The 21340-nt window shown below is 57.3% G+C and overlaps 1 protein-coding gene across 1 annotated transcript; it reads right to left on the minus strand.

The window, feature by feature from the left end:
- Window positions 1–717: 717 nt before the first annotated feature.
- SLC7A10 (solute carrier family 7 member 10) lies at window positions 718–16300 on the minus strand. Its single transcript, XM_031458575.2, has 11 exons — window positions 16006–16300; window positions 6894–7098; window positions 4604–4755; window positions 4196–4321; window positions 3973–4126; window positions 3097–3220; window positions 2910–3013; window positions 2465–2561; window positions 2102–2251; window positions 1312–1489; window positions 718–1068 (listed from the first exon to the last, which is right to left on the minus strand). Exons 1-11 carry the CDS (start codon window positions 16289–16291, stop codon window positions 941–943), a joined length of 1704 nt encoding a protein of 567 aa, XP_031314435.1. The 5' UTR covers window positions 16292–16300; the 3' UTR covers window positions 718–940.
- Between the last annotated feature and the right edge of the window lie 5040 nt (window positions 16301–21340).

The raw sequence follows: 21340 nt of genomic DNA on the forward strand, positions 1-21340 counted from the left end.
AGTTGTACCCAGACTGAATGGGCCATGGGCATGCCAGACCTAGTCTGTGGTGGGTGCTCTGGTGGCACTGCGCCCTCCTTCCTCCATCCGCCCAGGAGGCCCCAGAGGAGCTGGGCCAGGAGGCTTCTGCCACCAACCTCATGCCTGTGGTGTCAGCATGGCCTAGCTGGGCTGATGCCCTTTGCCCTCTGGTGGAGCGGTCAATCTGGGTAGTAAGGCAGGGCTGGAGATGTGGGCACAGCGTAGAGGAAGCCCATGGGGTCTCCTGCAGGACCTGAGAACTCCAGAAGGTGTTGCTTGACGCTTTCTCAGGGGACAGAGACCGAGGCACCAACGGACAGCAGTCAAATCCATCCCATCCTGTCTCAAAGCCTCAGTTTCCCCACCTATAAACCAGAGTGAGGCTGTGGACTTTGAAGTCCTAACACTCTGAGGGGATTTATGGGAAGAAAGGCAGCTCTAGCAGGAACCCCGGATCCTGGGCTCTCCTGAGTAGCTGAGCTGGTGTTGCAGGCCTTGGGAGGAGGGGAGGGCGGGGCATACCCAGCTACTTCCCCATCGTCCATGTCCCTTCGGGAGTGCTTGGTTCAAGGGACAGAAACCCCCAAATGCCAAGGGTCTCCTCCCGAGCTGGTCAGGCCCCCTCCTCCAGCCAGCTCTGTGCGTGCCGTGCCCCCCACCGAGTGGTGCCCACCAGGGACTCACCTGAGACAGGTGCACCACCAGCCCTGTTTTATTCACAGACCTTTTCAGGAAAAGTTAGCAGGGCGGCGAGGACAGGGGACCCTGTCCACATCTTCAGGGCGTCCTTACCACAGGCCTCTAAGAGTCAGCTCTCTTTTTTTCCAGGAAATTTTTTTTTTTTTTTTTTTTTTGCAAAAACACCTCCTTAATAAACAACATGTAAACAGAAACAGCTGCTTCGGGCTCCACAAATGTCTCATTGTGTCTTCAAGGGCTTGTCCGTGGTGGGCAGTGGGGAGGGCTGGCAGGGGCCGTTCTCCTCCTCAGGGGAGCCCTGGGGGTAGACCACGAAACACAGCTCCTGGCCCCAGCGTGTCATTGACTCTGAGGACAGACAGACAGACCGACAGATGGACCTTGGGGTCTGACCCTGTGGGACAGGGGTCCTCAGGGAGCTGCTTCCCCTGCATGTGGGACCTGGACATGTGGGCCACTCCAGGAGGAGACATTTGGTGGCAACTGGGCCCTGTGTGGCCACCACAGCTGCCGGGAGACCCTGCTCTAGGGTGAGCCCCCTGAGAAGGTCCCATCTCCAGGCCCCGCCCCTTGGGGAGCTGCCTGTTTCACCTGTGAGTCTGTGCACACACTTTGGTTTGCTTCTCCAGAACACTCCCAGGAAGAAAATGGGCACCCCCGTGAGGATGATGATGACGCCGACCCCGCACACCATGGGCTCCGAGATGAAGCTGAAGACTAGCAGGAACGCCCAGAAGACCAAGTACGCGATGGGGACGAGCAGGTTCACCTGGGGGACGGAGAGCGGCAGCGCCGATGGTGCAGGACCCTCGGCTCTCCTGCACCCCCACCCCAGGGTCCGAGGCGCTTCCCACCCCCAGCTGAGGCCTGAGGGATCCCCTTCTGCCAGCAGCCCCATGTGGCTGGCCAGCTGTCCAAATTGTTGAGGGTTTGTCGATTTCAGTGGCTCTGAGCCCCACGGAACGACTGTACGTGGGCTTGCTGCTTGCACTTGGCTGAAGGTAAATTTTTTTTTTTTTTTGATGTTTCCTATCTCAGGCACTGAGCCCTTCTCCAGTCCAAGGATTTACATGCCAATGGGAGGACTTTTCTTTTAGCTCGGTCTTGGGCCTTCTGTTTTGGGTGGGCTCGTGGAGCCCAGAGTGACTGCAAGCAAGGGTCTTAGCCTCATTTCCGGGCTGTGAACTGGGAGGATTCACAGCACCCGCCTCGTGGGGCTGCATTAAGGACTAAGTTCGTCAGTGCACACAGAGCAGGGCCTGGCGCACCGCAAAGCTGCCCTCCCTGTAGCTGCCATCGCCGCCCTCTGTGCCCAAACGGGTGAAGGGGCGGCCCTGACTGTTTCTGGCGGGTGGGCTGGCCGGGTCTCCCCGGGCCTCACCTTGATGGGCCTGGGGAGGGCTGGCCGCCTCCAACGCAGCACGAGCAGGCCCAGGACGGTGACGCCGTAGCAGAGGTAGTTGATGAAGGACACGTAGTTGATCAGCGTGTATGTGTCTCCCACAAGCATGATGACCGCTGTGGCCCCGCACTGGGAGAGGACCGGGCTGAGGGCTGGCCTCCCACCCACTCCCGTCAGCCCTGCAGGTGCCCGGGGCCTGCCCGCTCCGGCCAGGAGGTGGGAGAGCCCGCCCCTCCCATGCCCTCCGTGGGCTGCCTATGAGGGCCAGGCCTCATCCCTGCTATTACCGCATTGCTGGGTGGTCGGGCTCCCCTCCCTGCCAGCCTGGGTCCCCCAGCTTACACAGACGAGGAGGGCAGGGATAGGGGTGCAGTGTCTGACGTGGATCATGGCCAGTAGGCTAGGCAGGTGCCCTTCTCGGGCTCCAGAGAAGCACAATCTGGGGAGTGGGGGCAGAGATGGATGGGGCCATGAGCCCGGCTTTGGGCATCCCCGCTGGCCAGATCCTGATCTCAGCTCTAGACATGATGGCCCTCTTGAGCTGTCACCTCTGACCCCCTGCTCCAGGCCGCAGCAGCCCCACTGGGCAGTTCCTCCTGTCATCTAACCTGCCTCTCTCTTGCTTTCTATTCCTCAGAATTGGGACATCTGTTACCGAGGAGTTCATTGTCCCAGCTCAGGTGGGCTCACCTGGCAGGATTTCACTTCCTTTGGCCCCAGCACTGCTTGCGTGCCCCAGGGCACCTGCCTTGCCCTGCCTGGACCACCCTCTCCCCAGTCCAGTCACCTGGAGGAGGTGAACAGGTAGCCATTGATCCCTCCGAAAGTGGAAAGTGCCACGGAGACGGGCATGATCCACGAAAAGTAGCCCAGCAGCTTCTCCCCGAAGGTCTGGGTGGGCACAGAAGAGAGGTGGTGCATCAGGTGGGGCAGGGGTCACTCAGGAGCTGGGGACCAAGCAGGGCCCCACTTACCACTGCCACTGCGTTCGAGGCCAGCAGCTCCTGGGGGGACATGGCAGTGAAGTAGGCGATGTTGGTGAAGGCGTACACGAAGGTCACCAGCGGGATGGAGATGAAGATAGCACGAGGTAGGTTCCTGGGGACAGTGATGGAGGGAGTCGGCATCGGCCCTTGGGGGATTTGGGGGCTGGGGCCTCGGGGTGGAGGGCAGCAGGGGATCCAGCACTGGGAGCAGCTTTCTATCTCCTGTGTCTGCTGGGGGCCTTGGGGGAGGGAAGAGCACAGGGCTGCTGTCTGTCACCACCCCACTCCCCAGCCCAGCATGGGCACAAGCTGGAGGGAGGAAGGGCAGTTGAGGGAGGGGCTACTCATACCCTGGGAGGCAGGTCTAATGTCTGCATGTGAAAAGAACGTTGCCTACAGTGAAAATCAGCCTTGAAAATCCCCAAAGTGCCCTTAGAGCTGAGTCCCCGGATCAGGGCTCCCTAGGAGTTCCCTCAGCCCTGGCCCCAGCTGCAACTGTTCACTGTCAGGGTCCTGGCTGACCATCAGCCAGGGCAGTTGGCTTCATTGTAGGGACCATGTTGTGTGCACATGTATAATTTTTGGCCAAATGCAAATAGCTGGATCCATTTACAGCAGGTCAATGATACTCAGTGTTTCTGAGGCCCAGCAAGGGGCCGTGACTCATCCACAGCCACACAGAGCAGGGCCAGGCTGGAACACAAGCATCCCGGCTGCCTTTCCAGAGCCGTCCCTGGGGGGCAGCAGTGTGGTCAGGCAGATGACCAGACCAGCCACTGGTGATAGCCAGTCTGTGTGAGGAGGCTGCCTCGCCCATTGCCTTGCCCCACCCCTTCCCAGGGCCAGGCCGGGTGCCCCCCTCACTTTCGAGGATCCACTAGCTCCTCTGTGACGTAGTTAAGGAAGTTCCAGCCGCTGAAGGCAAAGGAGCCCTGGAGGAAGGCTAGGGCCAGGTGACCCACGGACGGCGTCATCCAGAAGTCGAAAGCATTGCTGGGCCTCAGCTCCTCGAAGTGTCCTGGGGGTCCAGAGGTCAGGGGTCAGCGTCCTCTCCCCGGCCGTGCGCCCAGCCCTGCCCTGGCCCTACCTTGGAAGATCTGGACAAAGCCCACGCCAATGATGAGCGACAGGGCCAGCAGCTTCCCGCCGGTGAACACGTCCTGGATGTGCGTGGCCCAGCGCACACTTGAGCTGTTCACCCACGTCAGCAGCACTGGGGAGGAAGAGTGGGTGGCTGGGCGGGCTTCTGAGGCCAAGCACCCCCACAGGGGGCCACAGCCAAATCTGGCCTGGGCTGCAGGAGGACGGCGTCCCCTGAAGCAGCCACAGTGCCAGAAGTCCAACCCCTGAGGCCAACCTTGCAGGGACTAGCTGCTGGAGTGACACCCCCCCCATCAAAGACCCCCCTCGCAATAGGAGCAGGGAGCAAGGTGGGCCGGGCAGTCTGGCTGCTCTGGGGACAGAGGCCCAGCCTGGGCCTCCGCTGGGCACTCACTCAGGCAGGCCATGGAGAGTGCACGGGAGGCAGCGGCAGGGGGGATGCAGTTGGGGAACACGGGCTGCAGCACGTAGTTGGAGAAGGTCATGGAGATGACGGCCAGGCTGGTGGGGTACATGATGAGGACGGCGCTCCAGAGCAGCAGGAAGCTGGAATGAGCAAGGGCCCGAGTGGCGCAGGCCTCCTGGTGCCCTCCCGGCCGAGCCAACCCAGGTGTGTGAAGTGGGGCTGCGCCCCAGGGCCCTGGCACCCAGGGCTGGCAGGGCACCGGATGCCGGCTTTGGTCCAAGGAGGCAGAGCTGACCGTGTCGGGTCTCTGTTTTATTTATGAACTGTTTCAACAGAGACGGTGTTCAACACAGTTAAACAGCTATGGGCTGCCCTTGGGGAGGCGTCAAGAGAGACTTGGGAACCAACTGGTTTCCTAATGGTTACCTAGTCCCCGGCCACAGACTGTTCCTGAGCTGGGGTGGGCTGTCCCAGGACCTCCAGTCATGGCTCCAGCCATAGTTCTCAGCAAAGCCCTGTGGCTGCACATGGCCGACTCTGAGCCGTGATCCCTTGACTGTACAGCGGACTGTACCCTACAAAGAGCCCTGGCCGGGGTAGAAGGGGTTTACCTCCCTTCTGCCAGAATCTCACCCTGCAGGGCACCCGTGTGGGAATTAGGCCCTGTCTGTTCTTGGGGGCTCTGCCTGTACCCAGGGGAGCTCCTGTCCATGGGGGTGGTCTTAGCCCCCTGTCCATCCCACCTTGAGGGTGGGGACTGCCTCATCCAGAGACACCAGCAACTTCTGGGGCTTCCTCTTGGTCCTCCCCACTGCTCTGTAGCCCTACTTCCCACCCCTTGCTTTGCACATCACACCCCCTTGGCTTCTGGGACATCTTAGCTCCATGGCCCTCCTCCCCTACTGGGTGCGTTCCTCTGCCCACCCTGGATGCTGAGTGCCCCTGGTGTGGGTCTTGGGCCCTCCTCTCCTCCCATCCTCTCAAATATTCTCTCCAGCTGCACAGCGTGATCCTTCTGCTTTCTTGGGTTCCAGGCCCTTTGGAGGACCCTCTTCCCAGAGGAGAACACCCTTGGACACACCCAAAGGGGTGTGCATGCCCTGCCAGGGCCCCATCCACAGCTGCCTGGGTAAAGGCCCCTGACCACCTGAAAACTAAACTTTGAAAACTTCAGCCTAGACTCTTCCTCTGTGCTCCAGATGTCTGACTCCAGGCTTAACTGAGCATCTCCTGGATGAGGTGGCAAACCCCAGCCCCAGATCTCCCCCTCCCTAGCCCAAGAACCGGCCTCTGTGGAGTCTCTCCAAATCTGCCCTCATGCCACTCCGGCTACCATGGCCTCCTGATTAAGACTCCTCAGTGATTCTGGACTCTCCCTGTGCCTTTGCTCAGGCCCTCGGCATGCCCGGGCTGAATGGCTACGATGGCTTTGATGCCCCTCCGCCCACCCGCAGGCTGCCCCATCCCCCCCAAGCCCTGGCGTCCACGACGGATCTGATCTCACCTCTGGCCACAGCAGACCACCACCCAGGCCCCCCAGGCCACCACCCTCTACATGCTCCCCCACCTCACTGGTCAGCCAAGAAAACCCCACCCTTCCTCCAAGCCTTGACACAAATGTGGTCTTTTCCTGGGAGCTTTCTCTGGGTGGTGGGCGCCCCGTTCTCTTGGCTGCTGGGCCGACGCCTCTCGTGTACATTCAAAGCAAGGGTCCTCTAGGTCTTCATATCATTTGCGGGCTTATTTCCCTTCTGCACCGTAAGCAACTTGAGGAGAGGGAGGGATCTTTTTATCACGGCATCCTGGCCCTCAGCACCCAGTAGGTGCTCAGCTAATGTTCATGGTGAATAAAGGGACACTGGGGAGCTATTTAAAGGGGAGCTCTGACAAGGTGTTGCTAGGAATATCATGGCCCCCACCCTGTCTGTGGTTCACTAACATCAAGGTGTCCTTGCTGGGGATGCTGGCATTATCTAGAGGTTTCAGCAGTAAGGCCCTCCCCACCCACAGGCACTGAGGTGGTGAGTGGGGCTTAGAGGAGCTCCATTTAAAAGGAAGCACAGAGAGGTCAAGGGACCAGCTGGAGTGTCCAGCATTGGCCCCACCCACCCTGGCCTAGGAAGGCTGCCTAGCACCCCCTCTTCCCTCCATTGCCACCCCTCCATGACCTCCATGGGATATGAGAAGCAGAAGAGGACACTGAGATCCAGGGCCCAGCTGGCCATCCATTCTGGAGAGACTGTCCCCGCCACCCCAGCTGCCAGTGTCCCACACTCACCCAGCCAGGCCCCCGAAGATCTCGGTCACATAGGCGTAGTCCCCGCCAGACTTGGGGATGGCAACTCCCAGCTCCGCATAGCAGAGGGAGCCCAGGGCAGTGACGCCCCCACCCAGGACCCAGACGAAGAGGGCCAGACCCACGGAGCCCGAGTGCTCCAGGACCCCCTTGGGGGAGATGAAGATGCCCGAGCCGATGATGTTCCCTGCGGTGGGGGGAGAGATGGGGAGGCATCAGGTCTGGGGTGCCCCTAGCAGGCCAGCCTTCTCTGTGCAGCTCTGGATGCTACAGTGAGGAGGGGAGCCCGGGCCGCTCCTTGGAGGATAAGAGAAGGTGGTCCTGCAGGCATGTGGATGTCACGGGCCCTCAAACTCTGCAGGTTCCCTTCTGGGCTCCTCATCTCCCCTCCCCAGTCCTTGGATTGGGGACTGGAACCTGTCCATCCAGCCAGGCTCCCCTGCCAGAGCCAGGTCCTATTCTGAGTTCCTCTGCCCCCTACTTACTCCCATGAGGTGGGGTAAGCACAAGCGATGGCCAAGTGGCAGTCACTCCCATGCATCTCCCCAGGGCATCTACCCCGCCCAGGGCCCAGCCCCTTGCTCCTGGCCAAGGCCTCCTGTCTTGTTAGCCTCCAGGCGCCTGTCTTCTTCCCAGCCTGCAGGCCAGAGCTGGCCACTTAAAAAGCAAGACCTTGGCCATGACACTCTCTTGCCACTCTCCTATTGGCCAACGTCCAAACTCATGGAGTGGTTTGGGGACTGGCACCTCCTCCATGAAGACTTCCTTGATCATGCCAGTAAGGTTTCTCCTCCCATTCACAGCCCCGTGGTTCCCCAGGCCCTGCTCTGTACTTTATTTCTTTATCTTCCATCTCCTCTTTCCCTGTGAAAGAACCCCTCGCCTGCCTCCTAGCCTCCATCCTGGCCAAGGAACCAGGCTGCAGACACAGACTCTGAAGAGACCTCGTTTCCTGGCACCGTTAAAATGTTTTGAGTCCTGGGCAAGGGCCAGTGGGGTAAGGGAGAGGAACTGATGCATTTTCAGGGCTGGGGGCTCCTTAGCGATTGTCACGGAAGGGATGGGTGGACCATGGCAGGCTGACAAGATTCTTGGGTGGTCCAGAGATGCCTCTCCCCTGGGGATAGCCCACTGGCTGCAAACCGGAGTCACTGCTCAAATCCCAGGACGATGATGAGAAACCCCAGCTGGGGCTCAGAAGACAAGGGGGACCTCTCCCTGCTCAGGTCACTTCTCGAGTCCCGTCTGTGCAATAGGGTTATTGTGAGGATTCAGAGAGATACTCTATGGGAAGCCTCAGCTCATCCACAGTTGTATCCAGATGTATTTTGCATCTCTGTGTGATTCTGTGTGTACCGTCTGCAACCTCACCTGGCGCCTCCGGCACATAGTAGGTGCTCAATACACATCTGTTCAGCAAATAACTGGATGAGTGAATGGCCTGAGGCCCAAAGAGGCACCAGTGTCTTGATGTGAAGGACTGATGTTCTCATCTGTGAAGCGAGGGCAGCAGTCTTCACTTAGTCCTCCCAAGGCAGGGAACTGTGGGGAGGAGCGGAGGGGGTGGCTGGCTTCTGAGGCTTGGGCACAAGTGGAATCTGCGGGGTCATGGGTCGCAGAAGGCCTGGCCTGCCGCTGGGCTGACTCTGAGTCTTGGGAAGATGGGTGTCTGTGTGGGGTGCTCCACTGGCTCATAGGTCTTGAAACAGAACAATAGGAAATGCTCAGATGCAAGCTGTGGGCTGCAGGGCAGTTTCCCAGGTTGAGCCAAACGCTGAGCTCCCACTTAGTCCTGAGTGCCCTGGCAGTAAGGGCAAAAAGGGCAATGTTCTGGGTTACCTGGATCTCATCATCTGTGCAAGTGAATCAGGTCACATCACTGGTGATTTGGGTCACAGCCTGCCCAAGAGGAAATAATTCCAGCACCCCCCAGGCCACATGAATGAAAAAGGAACACTGCTGGCAGCTGGGGCTCGGTCCCTCAACCAGATTGCCCCACCTGCCAGGGCCAGGTGGGGAGTGCACGTCCATCAGGGCAGAGCCTGCCTGCTCCACCTGCCAGGCCCACAGGCGGGTCTGGACGAGGGCACAGCTGTGGTCACCCATCTGCATGCACTCCTTGTCCATGGTGCTACCCCTACCCCCACCCCCGGCCGACACAGATTTCCAGTCTGGACGGCCACGATGCCCCACTTGGTTTTCCAGTCACATCCCAGGAGCCCTAAATACATCCAGATAAGGACGAAAGAACTCCTGTCTCCCAGCCCCCAGAGGTAAGCGGTGCCCTCAGCTTGCTTCCAGGGGGAGAGGGGCTGCTCTCATCTACCATGGGGCCCAGAGCCTGGGTGGGCTATTGGGTTTCTAAAGAGCCTTTGAGTTTGCTCTATCCGGCAGCAGAGCTTCTGTTCTCAGGACCTGGTGGAGTGGGTTTTGCCAAAAGCTAGGGAGGTTGGAAGCCAGCGGGGGGCTGGGTGGCCTCGGAGGGAGCTGGGGGCATCCAGGGCCCTGACCCACCCACCCTGTGGGGACCCCACCACTGCACAATTCGGCCTGACAGGGCCGCATGGGTGTAGCCCTCAGGGAAGCCACACCTGGCACCTTGTCCTCTGAGGCTGGGCTCTGAAAGGGCTGCATCACTAGTCTGTGTTCACGGCTGGAGACTCGGATGCTGGGATCTGGGGGATGGGCCGGGGGCGGGCATCACTATTGTTTTGGACACATGGCCTCAGGCTATAGTGCAGGACTTCTCTCCACGTGGCTCCGAGGAACACGTGTGCCAGCAGGTGTCTCTGAGGCCCCCGGGAGCCTCCTCCTCCAGGCCTGGACAACCTCCAGCATCTGCCCCAGGTTTGTGCAGGAAGGCGGCAGAAAACCCCAAGAGGCCCACTGAATGCTCTCGGCACCATGTGGGCTGGATGGGGCTCTGCAAGGAGCAAAAGGGGCCATGGGCCTGGGTGAGGGGCGCAGGGCAGGGAGGAGGACAGGGGAGGGCGCCTCCAGAACTGAATGATTACTGAAGGAGGTGGGGAGAAGGGACCATGGAGCGGTAAGGGGTGCCCGCCCCTCCCCCCTGGTGGTGGTGGGCTCAGGCCTGCCTTCTCAGTTCTCACGTTCAGGCCCAGAAGTCAGTTCTGCCCTATTAGGGAACAGCAGTGGACAAGCCCAGCCCTCAGGGGATCCTGCTCTGGAGGAAGGGGAGGAAGGGCAGAAACTACAGAACGTGAGAGGGGCCGGGAGAGACCTCTGAGCACCTGGACTGGTGTCTGACCTGGTGTCTGACGGACAGCAGGCTGGACAGCCTCCACGTTCTCATCTACTCAATGGGACCGCTGCTCGGTGGTCCCTGCAGGTCCCGGGCATGGCCGGAGCTCCAGGGCAGGTGGGTGAGGATGTGAGTCCCTCCACCACGGGGCCCCCCTCCAGTGTCCTCCTGCCCCTCTTCGCTCGGCCCACGCTGGGTGGTTTTTTATCACATTAAGATGTTTGGCCTGATGGGGCTTACCCAGCTCCAGGGAGGAACGAAGAAAGGGCCATTGTTTCCCCCGGCTGCAGCGGTGCGTGCTGACCTATTTCTGGGAGGCAGCGGCCGACCGTGGAGGTCGCAGGGGTGGACTGCGGACGTCATGTCGGTGGAAGGGGCCAGCTGCCCTCCGTGTGTGTGAGGCATGTGCAGAGTCTGATTTGGGGAGGGGTCAGGGAGGTCCTGCCGGGCCAGGCCGCTGGCACAACCACTTTCAGGAACCCACAGTGTTACCTCAGGCCTGTGCTGCCCTTCTGGGCCTCAGTTTCCCCTCCTGTCAGGTGGGGCCACTGGGCTAGGGGGCAGCAGAGGGCTCGTGCAGCACTGACTTTGGCAGACGCACCGCTGGGCAGGATGGACGCATCCTGCACATCTGCTCGGGGCCCGAGGAAACAAGCTGCTCAGGGTCCTCTGTCCTCTACTGTGGCAGGTCTCTCCCCAGCTCACTGGCCTCCCAGAAGCAACTCCACCCCCAGGAAGCCCTCCCTGATCTCTCACACTGACCCCTGTCGCCTCGACCCTGCTCCTTTCCCATGGTGTCTGGAGCACAGCCAGGAAGTGATTCTATTATTTGCCGTCCTGGGTGGGCCTTGAATTCCCAGAGGGCAGGGTCTGTGCCCTGCCCTGCTGAGACGAGAGGTCTGACCCCGCCCGAAAGGACAGGGAACCCCTGGGGCTTAGGTCTTCTTACACGCGCCTGGCCTACGCCTGCCTCTTCTGCGAGCGTGGCCTTGTTGGGGCCTCCTCCTGCCACACTGGCCTGCTGGCCTGACGGAGAGCAGCTCTGGGGCTCCTGGGTCTGATCAGGGGCTGGCCGTGGGCCAGGCCTCCATCCCTCACTCTGGGCAACGAGTCCCAGCACCTCTGCACCAGGATATGACACACGGGGCCTTGGGGAAAGAGCTCCAAGTTCCCTTTGGTAAGTCCCAAGGCCCCTGAAGCCATGGGCAGGGGTGCTTACTAGTTGAGGACCCCCAGATCTGGGTTTGAATCCCAGATCCCTCATGGTGGGAGCGCTGTGGACAGGGTACTTCGCTTCCCTGAGTCTTCTTATCTGTAAAATGGGATGATTTTACCATGATGTGGGCCTGTTCCCACTCCGCCTGGCACATCGGAGGCCCCAGGAAGTGTTCATGGGTCTCACTATTGTCATCTATCTTGGAGACACTCCAGGCCACCCACGCTGGCCTTGGGAGACCTGAACCCGTGAAGCCTCATTGCCCTGGGGTCAGCACCCACAGCCCGGCTGTGAGGGCCTTGCTATTGCTCTGGGTGAAGCCTGTGCCTCCCAGCACAGTGTCCTTACAGTGAGCACGTGTCAGGCACCTCTCTGGGCGGACAGAAGTGCCCACTGAGGTTTTGGCAAAACTCCAGGGAGGTGAGTAGGGACATTTCCAGGACACGCCTGGAACTGCCAACTGGCCAGTGTACACTTTTGGCCTAAGCCACTTACCCTTTGAGAGACAGATGGGCAGAAGTGTAGAACTCTCTCCCCTGGACCTGCCCCTCTCACAGTCTTTCCAGGTCAATTAATGACAAACCATGCTCCCAGCTGCTCAGACCCCAACCTGCTGTCACCTCGGACTCCTCTCTTTCTCCCACACCTTGCACCAGCTCATCACAATCCTTTGGCTCCATCTTCCAAACACACCCAGGACTGAACCTCCTCTCAGCATCTCCACTGCTGCCGCTCTGCTCTGAACCACCAGTGTTTCTTAACCAGGTGACTCAGGTACCCTCCTGATGCGCTTCCAGCTTCTGTCCCTGCTGCCCACAGCCTCTTCTCCCCAGTGAGCCCCAGGCCATCCCATCCCATGCCATGCCATGCTATCCCATGCCACCCCATCCCTCTTTTGCTCAAAGCCCTCCCCAGGCTCCCATCTCACACAGGAAAAAAGGTAAAGTTCTTACCGTGGCCGCAAGGCGCACACAGACTGGACCCCATTCTACTCCGGACTCACCCACCTACAATCCTTACCACTTAATTTCCTCAGCTCAGCACTTATCATTACCCCATCATCTTGTTTGCTCTTTGCTTCCATGCTGGAATGTCAGCTCCAGGAGGACAGGGATTTTTTTTGTCTTGTTCCCTGTTGGGTCTCCAGCACCTAGAACAGTGCCCAGCACTGTCCAGGATCTAACTGTTAAACAGATGAATGAGTGTGACCAGTGCTGGCAGGCCCTGCCCCTGTAGCCGGAGCTGCCTTGACGCTCAAAGGTGTCCCAGAGCATGTCCAGTTTTACCCTGGGCTGGTTGCAGCCTCAGGCCCCCAGTTTCCTCATCTGTAAATGGGGGCTAGGGTGAGGCACAGACAAGCTCCTGTGTGGTTTTATGTCCCCTCAGGGTCTCGGTGAGGATGGACTGGGATTCTGGAGGGGGCTATCCTCTGAGGAGCCCAACATTTTCATTCCTGGAGACAATGGAGGGGCTTGGCCATGGATGGATGAGCAGGGATTGGCTTCTAAGGAGATGGGGTTCATGAAGCTGACCCCTGAATCTGAGAACATACTTGAGCCTAATCCATAAACACGGGCTGGATATTTGAGTCACAGGGAGAGAGTGGAGGACAGGACAGCCTGGTCAGCAGACCCAGGTGATTCTCACTCTGCTGGAGCTGGGCACGTCCCTTCCTTGGGTGTGGATCGGGGAGGGAGGTGGTTGAGGTCCTGGATTCAGGACAAGAGACCCTGTACCTACAGCACTGGGTGGAGGCGGGGGAGTGAGGGGTGATTTCTCTGCCCATCTGTTCGTTCATCCATCCACAGTAGAGTGAAGAGCTCAGCAAATCCTGGTTGACTGATCTCCCAGCTCAACCTCCAACCTTCCCCACACCATGGGCTCTGAATCTGGTCCCAATCTTGCCCTGCGTGGGAGCAGTGTGAGGAAGGGCACTGGACTGGGAGATGAGTCCCATTCTTGTTCCCAACCCTGAGCCCACCACTTGCAGCAGCGTCATTTAACTCCAGACCTCAGTTTCTACATCTGTAAAATGCATATAAAAATTTCCATCTCTCAAGGCGGGCAATCAAATGAAATAAAGGGAGAAGATGTTTTCATAACATAATAATGGGTGTTTTTCTGAATAGTGTTGGATGTGGTGATGTGTTGCACAGCTCCTGCCCCAGATGGCTCTTTTTCCTCCAGGCTGGCCCATCTCCTTGGCCGCCCCCCAACCCCTGGCCCCAGTTGTGCTTGCTGTGGCCAGTGGGTGCTGTCCTAAACACGTTTTAGGTGCAGTCTTATTCCAGCCCAAAGCCCTTTTATGTCATTCCATTCCTGAGAGCCCTATTCCTCAGCCTGGGACAGGGCAGGGGGTACAAGGGGAGAGAATTATAGGATATGGGAGGGTCTATTTGGAAGTTTTGGAAATAACGGATAGTAGCTGCTATCAAACAAGAAAGATTATGAAGTTCTCAAGACTTTCAAAGCTAAAATATGACACGTTGCAGACACTTTTTGCTTTGACCAGGCTCCTTAAGGCATGAAGGTGGGGTAAGATGTGGGAGGCAGGGTCCCCAGAATAGTGGATAGGGAGAAGGTGGGGGCCTTCAGGCCATCAGGTGGGGAGGGCAGCCCATAACGGCACCTCCCTCAGTGATGCAGCCCATAACGGCACCTCCCTCATCTGCCACCTCCTGGTCCAGGTCCATTTGCTCCTTGTCTGTCTCCTGCCCAGTCCAGGCTGCTCCCCAAGCAGGGTTATCAGACCTGAGTGATCTGGGCTGGAGTCAGGTCATCTGAGTTTTGTTCCTGAGTCTGCTACCCTTGGCCAAGTCACCCTTAACCCCAGCTCAATCTTCAAGGCCTGAGGCCAAGGGGGCAGTGGGTCTGGAGCAGAAAGAATAGCCTGAAAGTTGGAGGAGCTGTAAGGGTAGAACTGGGCTGTGCATAAAAATTCTTGCAGAATTAGCCTCCTCCACTCCTGCCATCACCACCAGGCCATCTTTGGAGGAGAGAGGAGCCAGGAGCTTCTGCCTGACCCAAAGGGGATGGGATGTGTGAAGGAGGCAGAGGAGGATACAGCTCAAGGATGGTGGGTTTAGCTGAGGCAGCCCAGGAAGAGCCACATCTCTCCTTGCACCTGCCAGGCACTGTAGCTGGCACCAGACATGGTCAGCTTCTTGACCTCATGGCCCATCCATGATGTGTGGGCATCCCCTTCCTGGGGCACAGCTCCTGGAGAGGGTGTAGGCCAGGACAAAGAGCTAACCAGTACCCTGGCCAAATCCCTGGAACCAGCCCTTCCTCCCAGCGGTCAAGCAGGGGCACTCTAGGCCAAGAAGCTCTCCAGGCCAGATCAAGACCAGCTCCTAGGAAGTCCCATTCCAGGTGCAACTGGGTGAGACAGGGAGGTGCCTGCACGGCAGATGTGTTCTGGGGCAATTCTTAGTGTGGGTGCAGGAGATGGCCAAGAGCCAGACCCCAGCCTTGGCTCAAGAGCGACTGGTAGGGGGCGCAGAGGAGGAAGAGGTGAAGACCCTAGTCTGCCTTCCTGAGCCCTCAACTTTCTCCAGCTCCAAGGGTCTAAGGATGGGTGGGGGCAGCGGATGCATAAGCAGCTCCCATTGGCTGGGTAAGTGAGAGCAGTCAAGACCCCTGCTGTTCATTCTTCCAGCCCGTGTCTTCTGGGACACAGGGGATGGAAGAGACCCCTCCCAGGTGGGTCTCTGAGGCACCCGGTGTGAACACAGGCACAAGTCTGGGGTTCCCAGTTTCTGAGGAGTCAGTGCCAACAACTTGGGACAGAAGGAGGAAAATCCCACCACAGTTCTCACTGTCCCCTGAACCCTCTGCCTACCCAGACGTCTCCATATGGGGCCAGGACACACGGACTCATTCTCAGGTTGGGAAGCTGGGCGGTAGAGTGAGAGGATGCAAGTGCCTGTTGGGATCTCAGCCCAGGAAGCAGTTGGCCTGTCTGCAGGCTGGGTCTGCCCACCGCAACTCAGCCTCCCCCAGTCACTGGCTGCTCCGCCTCCTCCCCCAGGGTCCTGCTGCCAAACTCTGCACTAATTATATATTTCCAACCGATATCCCCTCTGGGTTGGCTCTACCTGTGCAGTCTACCCACAGTCTCTCTTGCTTTCGAAGAATGAACTACCCACACTGCTTGGCACCTGGACCCTGCACACAATAGAAACTCAGCTTGAGCCACAAGGCCTAGAACTTGGGACCTTAGCACGGTTCAGCTTGATAAGCCCTGACCGACACCTGCAAGGCTCCTGCACTCAAGGCAGGACCACAAGTCATCTCCATTTTATAGGTGAGAAAACTGAGGGTAATTGCCTAGCAGAAGTCCGTGACAAAGTACGGGCAGGACGAGGATTCTAGCGGTGGATGGGACCCGCACCTCCCTCAAGCGCAAAACTTCGGGGCACATGGGGAGGTGAAAACAAGAAGCCCTGTGGCTGCTGTGCAAGGGGAGACAGCACAGGTGCTCTGGGAGGGGAAGGGCAGGGCATCCCCTATTCCATGTCCCACCGTCGCAGACCGGTAAGAGCGCCCCAAAATGGGTGCCCCTCCTTCTGAGCCGCTGTGCGCCTTCGGCCCTACCGCCCCAGGCACCCGCTCACCGATGATGATCGTGCAGGCGCTCACCAGCCCGATCTCCTTCTTGAGCGCCACCCGCTCCGAGGCGCCGGCGCCGGGGCCGGGGCCCGGGCCAGGGGAAGACAAGGGCGCAGGGCCGGGGTTCCCGCGCCCGCTCGGCTGCTGCATGTGGCCGGTCATGTCGCTGTCCCACCGCGTCCCGGCTCCCTGCGCTGCCCGTCTGTCCGACCGGCCGCCAGTCCGTCTGTCCGTCCGGCTGTCGATGCGCGCCGCCCTCGCAGCTGGGACAGCGCCCACAGGCGGGCGCATGCGCTGGCGCGGGGCCCGGGCCCTGAGCCCCGGCCGGCGGAGGCCAGGGAGGGACGGAAGGAGGGCCGGCCGGCAGCCCCCTCCCCCACCTTCCTTAAAGGGAACTCCCCCAGCGCCCCCCTACTCTCCAACCCTAGCCTGGAAGGAAGACGAGGACTTGGGGCAGGCCTAGGAAGAATTTCCCTGACCAAAGAATGCCTAGGAAGAGGGCCCTCCTGCTGCCTGAGTTACATCCCTTTCTAGGGGTGGGGTGGGGAGCAGAGCTCAAAGACAAGACTGTCCCTCCCCACAAGGAGACTAGGAAGCTAGCAAAAATAATAGCCGTCTGTGTATTGAGACCCACTGTGCGCCAGGGCTTCCATCCTCCTTAAATCATGGCACAGACTGCAAGTGCGTGTGTGCGGGGAGAGGGGTGGAGGTTGGGTCCATTCTACAGGTAGAAGGCCCCAGGGATAGTACAGAAGAGTATGGAGCAAGAGGCAGGCCCCAAGGGCAAAGCCTTTCTGATGCCTCCTTGGCTTCCAGACGCTGATGGTGGGGTGTGACTGATGGTGGGGTGTGACGTATAGCTCTAGGAGGGTGGGGGCTGTGTCCAGGATCCCCTCTGAGGGGTCAAGGGACTCTTCCCACCATCAAAAGTTTGGGGAGACAGGGTCGGGGTGAAGACTCTGGAGCCCCTAACCCTTATCCAGCGGGGCCCCAATGCCTTGTGAGGGTCCTAGAAGGGGTTCTGCTCAAAACCCCACCTTCCTCAGCCCTCTGCCCAGCTGGACTCTGGACTGGGTCTGGCAACTTTCATCCATAGGCGCCTGGCCACAAGTCAGAGTCGGGGCTCAGTAGACTAGAATTCGGGTCTTTGGCGAAGTCCCCAAACAGTCCAGCCTGGCTCAAGGAGATGAGGCCACCTCAACTGACTGGGAGACACGGAGAAGGTGCTGTGGCCTCTGAGGTCGCAGGCGGAGATCGGGCGTTCAGGGTCCCAGGAGGCTGCTTCCACCCGGAAGCCGTCCGGACTGTGCAGCCCCGGCGGGCGGAGCAGACACAAGGGGGTCCGCGTCGGGGGCCACCAGGGCGGCAGGCGGGGTGAGCCTGGCACGGTGCGGCCGGCGGCGGAACAGCCTTTGTCCCTTCCTGGCGGCCGCCGCGACGCGCCATCCTCTGCATGCGGATGAGGCCGCCCGGGGCGCCCCGTCCTTCCCCCGCCCGCGCGGCCTCTGGGCTTGCGGTGGCGGTGGTGGTGGGGGCGCGCCACCCGGGTGGGTCCGACGAGCGGACGGGGGTGGAGGTGGCAGGGGTGGGAGGGGGAAGGTGGAGGTGGGGCTGGGGGCCGGTCCTCCGCTGCCGGCTGGCGGAGCATCGAGGTGCAGGGGGTTTGCGGGAGACTGGGGACCTTCGAAGTTGGGGGCGGGGACCTGGGAGTAAGAGCCGGACGACCCTGGGGGGACGAGGAGGGGGAGACCGCCCCGCGAAGCTTTAGCTCCCGTCGGAGTCCCGCATTCTTGGCGACCTCAGCCTCCAGCCCCAGAGACGCGTTCAGCGCCGACTTTCTTAAAGGAGCCTCGCGCAGGCGGCAGGGTTGGGAGGAGGAGGCACCAGCTGTGGAGACGCTTAATTGTGGCGGGGGCAGCAGAGTGGGCTGGGGTCTGACCTGTTTGAGTCTCCTGTTTGACCCAGTTGCCCTTGCAATGCTAGGGTCTGTTGGGAAAGGGTCCCACAAGGGCTGGTGCACCCAGTGGTTGGCATGAGCCTCACTGGCCAGGGGCCTGTGGTTTTCTGGGGTGAGCCTCTCACGGCACCTGAAATGTGGAGTCTGTGTTTGAGGAGAAGGGGTGACTCTCGGGTACTGCACAGGGTGAAATATACATGTTACTGCCCAGGCCCACAGTTCAGGTCATTTTAGTGGAATAAACCAGAACCTGCAAACCCCAATGGGAACAAAAAGTTGGCAAGACTGGATTACCATCCAAAAGTCAATCAGTGTAATTCCCCACATTAACAGAAGAAAAAAAAGAAAGAAAGAAAGGAAAACCATAGGATCTTCTCACCAGATTCAGAAAAAAACCATCTATGGTTTAAGCACACCAAAAAACTCTTAGCAAATTAGAAATAGAAGAGAACATTCTCAGTCTGATAAAGGTCTCTGCCCAAACCCCAAACCTTCCAAGAAACAGAAAACAACAGACAAAACCCCTACAGCTAACATCATGCTTGATGGTGAAATGTGGAATGCCTCTCCACCGAGACTGAAAATGAGGAAGAATGTTAGCACTGGTGAATTCTAGCTGGAGGTCCCAGCTAGTGCAATAAGGCAAGAAAAAGAAGTAATGAGGCTCACCTTTTAGTGACTGAAGTCTGGAATACTGGTAACACCGAAGGCAGCTGAAGATGTGTAGCAGCAGGAACTCTTATTCAGTCCAAATGGTACAGCCACTTTGAAAGACAGTTTGGTGGTTTCTTATAAAACTAAAATACTCTTTTCATATTGTCCAGCAGTTGTGCTCCTTGGTGTTTACCCAAAGGAGCTGAAAACTTATATCTGCACAAAAACTTGCCCATGGATGTTTACAGCAGCTTCATTCATAATTACCAAAACTTGGAAGTAACTAAGATGTCCTTCAGTAGGTGAATGGGTAAATAAACTGTGGTACATCCACACATGGAATAATACACAGCACTAAAAAAGAAACGCATTATCAAGCTGTGAAAAGACATGGAGAAAACTTAAATGCATGTTACTAAGTGAAAGAAGCCAATCTGAAAAGAAGCAAAAATGTATGAAGACAGGAAAAGAAGACACAAAATTGTCATTTACACATGACATGATGGGTAGAAATTTTTTTTTTTAATTATAAGTAAATGTAAGGTTAATTAGTTAGTTTAGCAAAGTAACTGATACTGACATCTATATGAAGAAGACCAAAGTTGGAAGACTTATACTGCAGTTAGGAAGGCAGTGTTGGTGCAAAGATAGGCAAATCAACCAATGGAACAAAACAGAAAATGAGAAACAGACCCATCCATCTTTGGACTCCTGTGTTATCACCAAAAAGTTGACATTGAAGAGCAGTGGAAAAGGACAGACTTTTCCATAAATGGTGCTGCATCAGTTAGGTATTCACACTGAAAAAAAAAATACTTCATCTCTGCCTTATGCCATACCCTAAAACTAATTCCATGGATGTACATATGAAAGCCGAATGTACCCGTGAAAGGTAAAATGACAAGGCTGCTCGAAGAAGACTTAGTGGAGAGAATAGATTCATTTTCTTCAACAGGACGCAAAAAGCACCATCAGTTAAAAAGTGACAAATTGGACTCCATTGAAATTGGAAACTTCTGTTAATCAAAAGGCATGATTAAGAGAGGGAAAATTTAGCCACATTGGAGAGAAGTTACTTCAGTACATCTATCTGATAAAGGGCGTGTATCTAAAAAGTATGAAACGACTACAAGTCACTAGGAAAAAGACTAAATAGGTGCTTTACAAGAGAGGATGTCCAAATGGCTGGTAAACTCTTGAGCAGGTGTTCAACCTCATTAGTCATCAGGGAAATGCAAATTAAAACCAGAATGAGATATCACTGCACATTCACCAGAGTGCTTAAAGTTAAACACCAGTGTTGGCAAGGATGTGGAGTAACCTAGGGCTCTCATGCACTGTGGAGGGAGTGGGCCTGGGTACCGACGGTCTGGAAGACTATTTGGCAGGATTTCTAAATCTCTATGATGCCCAGCATCTCTGTTCTGTATCGGGCACATGTTGGGTACCAGTTCAGATCCTCCAGCTTCACCTGACTGTGGAGGCCTTGGCTACTTTTTCTCCCATTTCTGGTACAACCTGCTGGCACTTCCCATCACTCCCCAGGGCTTCTCTGCCACCCCTTGAGGCCTGAGACGATGAGGGATGAAACTGGCATCCACAAATTTGTAACCCAAAATGCAGGGGCGTTAACACACTTGGACCTATCCTTTGACAGTGGCAGGTGGGAACCAGTGGACAGATTCTCCCCAGTTCCTCATCCCAGGTGGGCTGTCATGAATCCCATTCATTATAAAGCCTCTTGCAGGAGGGTCCCGCCCGCCCAGCAATCGGATGCTTTGGTGCCACGCTGTGGCCAGTTCAGAAACTCACCCTCTTATTGGCTCTCTTTCCCTCCCTGCCTCACCCCCTCCCCCTCGATTCCCTGTGATTGCACCCCCTGATTAAGCGTTTGCCTTGGGCTCTGTTTCTGGAGAGCCCAGGCTAACCTACACTCCCAGGTAATATTCCCAACATAAATAAATACAGAAATGCACCGAAAGACATCTACCACACTGTTCATAGCAGCACTCTTCACACTTAGTTGCCCCAAACCAGAAACCATTATTAGTGGAAAGAAATACATCAGAGTACATTCAAACCCTGGAGTCCTGTGCTGCAAAGGAAATGATCAAATTACTACCATGCCACAATGTGGATCATAAGAATTGAGCAAGAGAATCTGAATGTGACATAACATTCTGGGATATTCCCATTCACGTGAAGTGCTAAAACAGGCCAAATTAATGTAATGATACTAAAAGGCAAGATAGAGCTACCTTGGAGGTAGAGGCTGGGGAGGCACACGCGGAGGCTCTGGGGGTGCTGGTCATGTTCTGTTTCTTGATCCGGGTGCTGGTTATACGGCTATGTTCTGTTTGTGGAAATTCATCAAGCGCAAAGCTTAGGTTTTGTACAACATTTTATATGTAGGTTATGCTGAATTCAACAAGAATAGGACATTCAACATGTCCTGGGCAGGGTCCCTGGTGGGACAGGATCCGCCATGTAGGGTCCTTGCATCTATTCTTTCTCCACCAGCTCCTCGTGGGCGGCAGACCTGCTTGGTGCCCCTGCATCTGTTGCGGCCTTAACCCCTCTTCTCCTCCTTCCTCACCTTCCAGCCTAGGGAGCTGTTCAGGCAATCTCAGTTTCTCCTTGGTTTCCACCATCCTGTTCCCAAACCACTTCTGGTCCAAATCTCAAGTCTCTCTTTGCTGATAGTTCCTGGGGACTCCTCTCTGATTCTG

Source organism: Camelus dromedarius, chromosome 9 (genome assembly GCF_036321535.1).
Source record: "Camelus dromedarius isolate mCamDro1 chromosome 9, mCamDro1.pat, whole genome shotgun sequence".
NCBI lineage: Eukaryota > Metazoa > Chordata > Mammalia > Artiodactyla > Camelidae > Camelus > Camelus dromedarius.

Bases quoted from the DNA above. Each gene is read 5' to 3' on its own strand.
- SLC7A10 (XM_031458575.2), bottom strand. From the start codon at position 16,291: ATGCGCCCGCCTGTGGGCGCTGTCCCAGCTGCGAGGGCGGCGCGCATC. The intron at 3,221-3,972 runs GTGAGGGGGGCA...CACTGTCCCCAG, and splicing joins GAGCTAGTGGATCCTCGAAA to GAACCTACCTCGTGCTATCT. The intron at 3,014-3,096 runs GTAAGTGGGGCC...GTGCCCACCCAG, and splicing joins CCTCGAACGCAGTGGCAGTG to ACCTTCGGGGAGAAGCTGCT.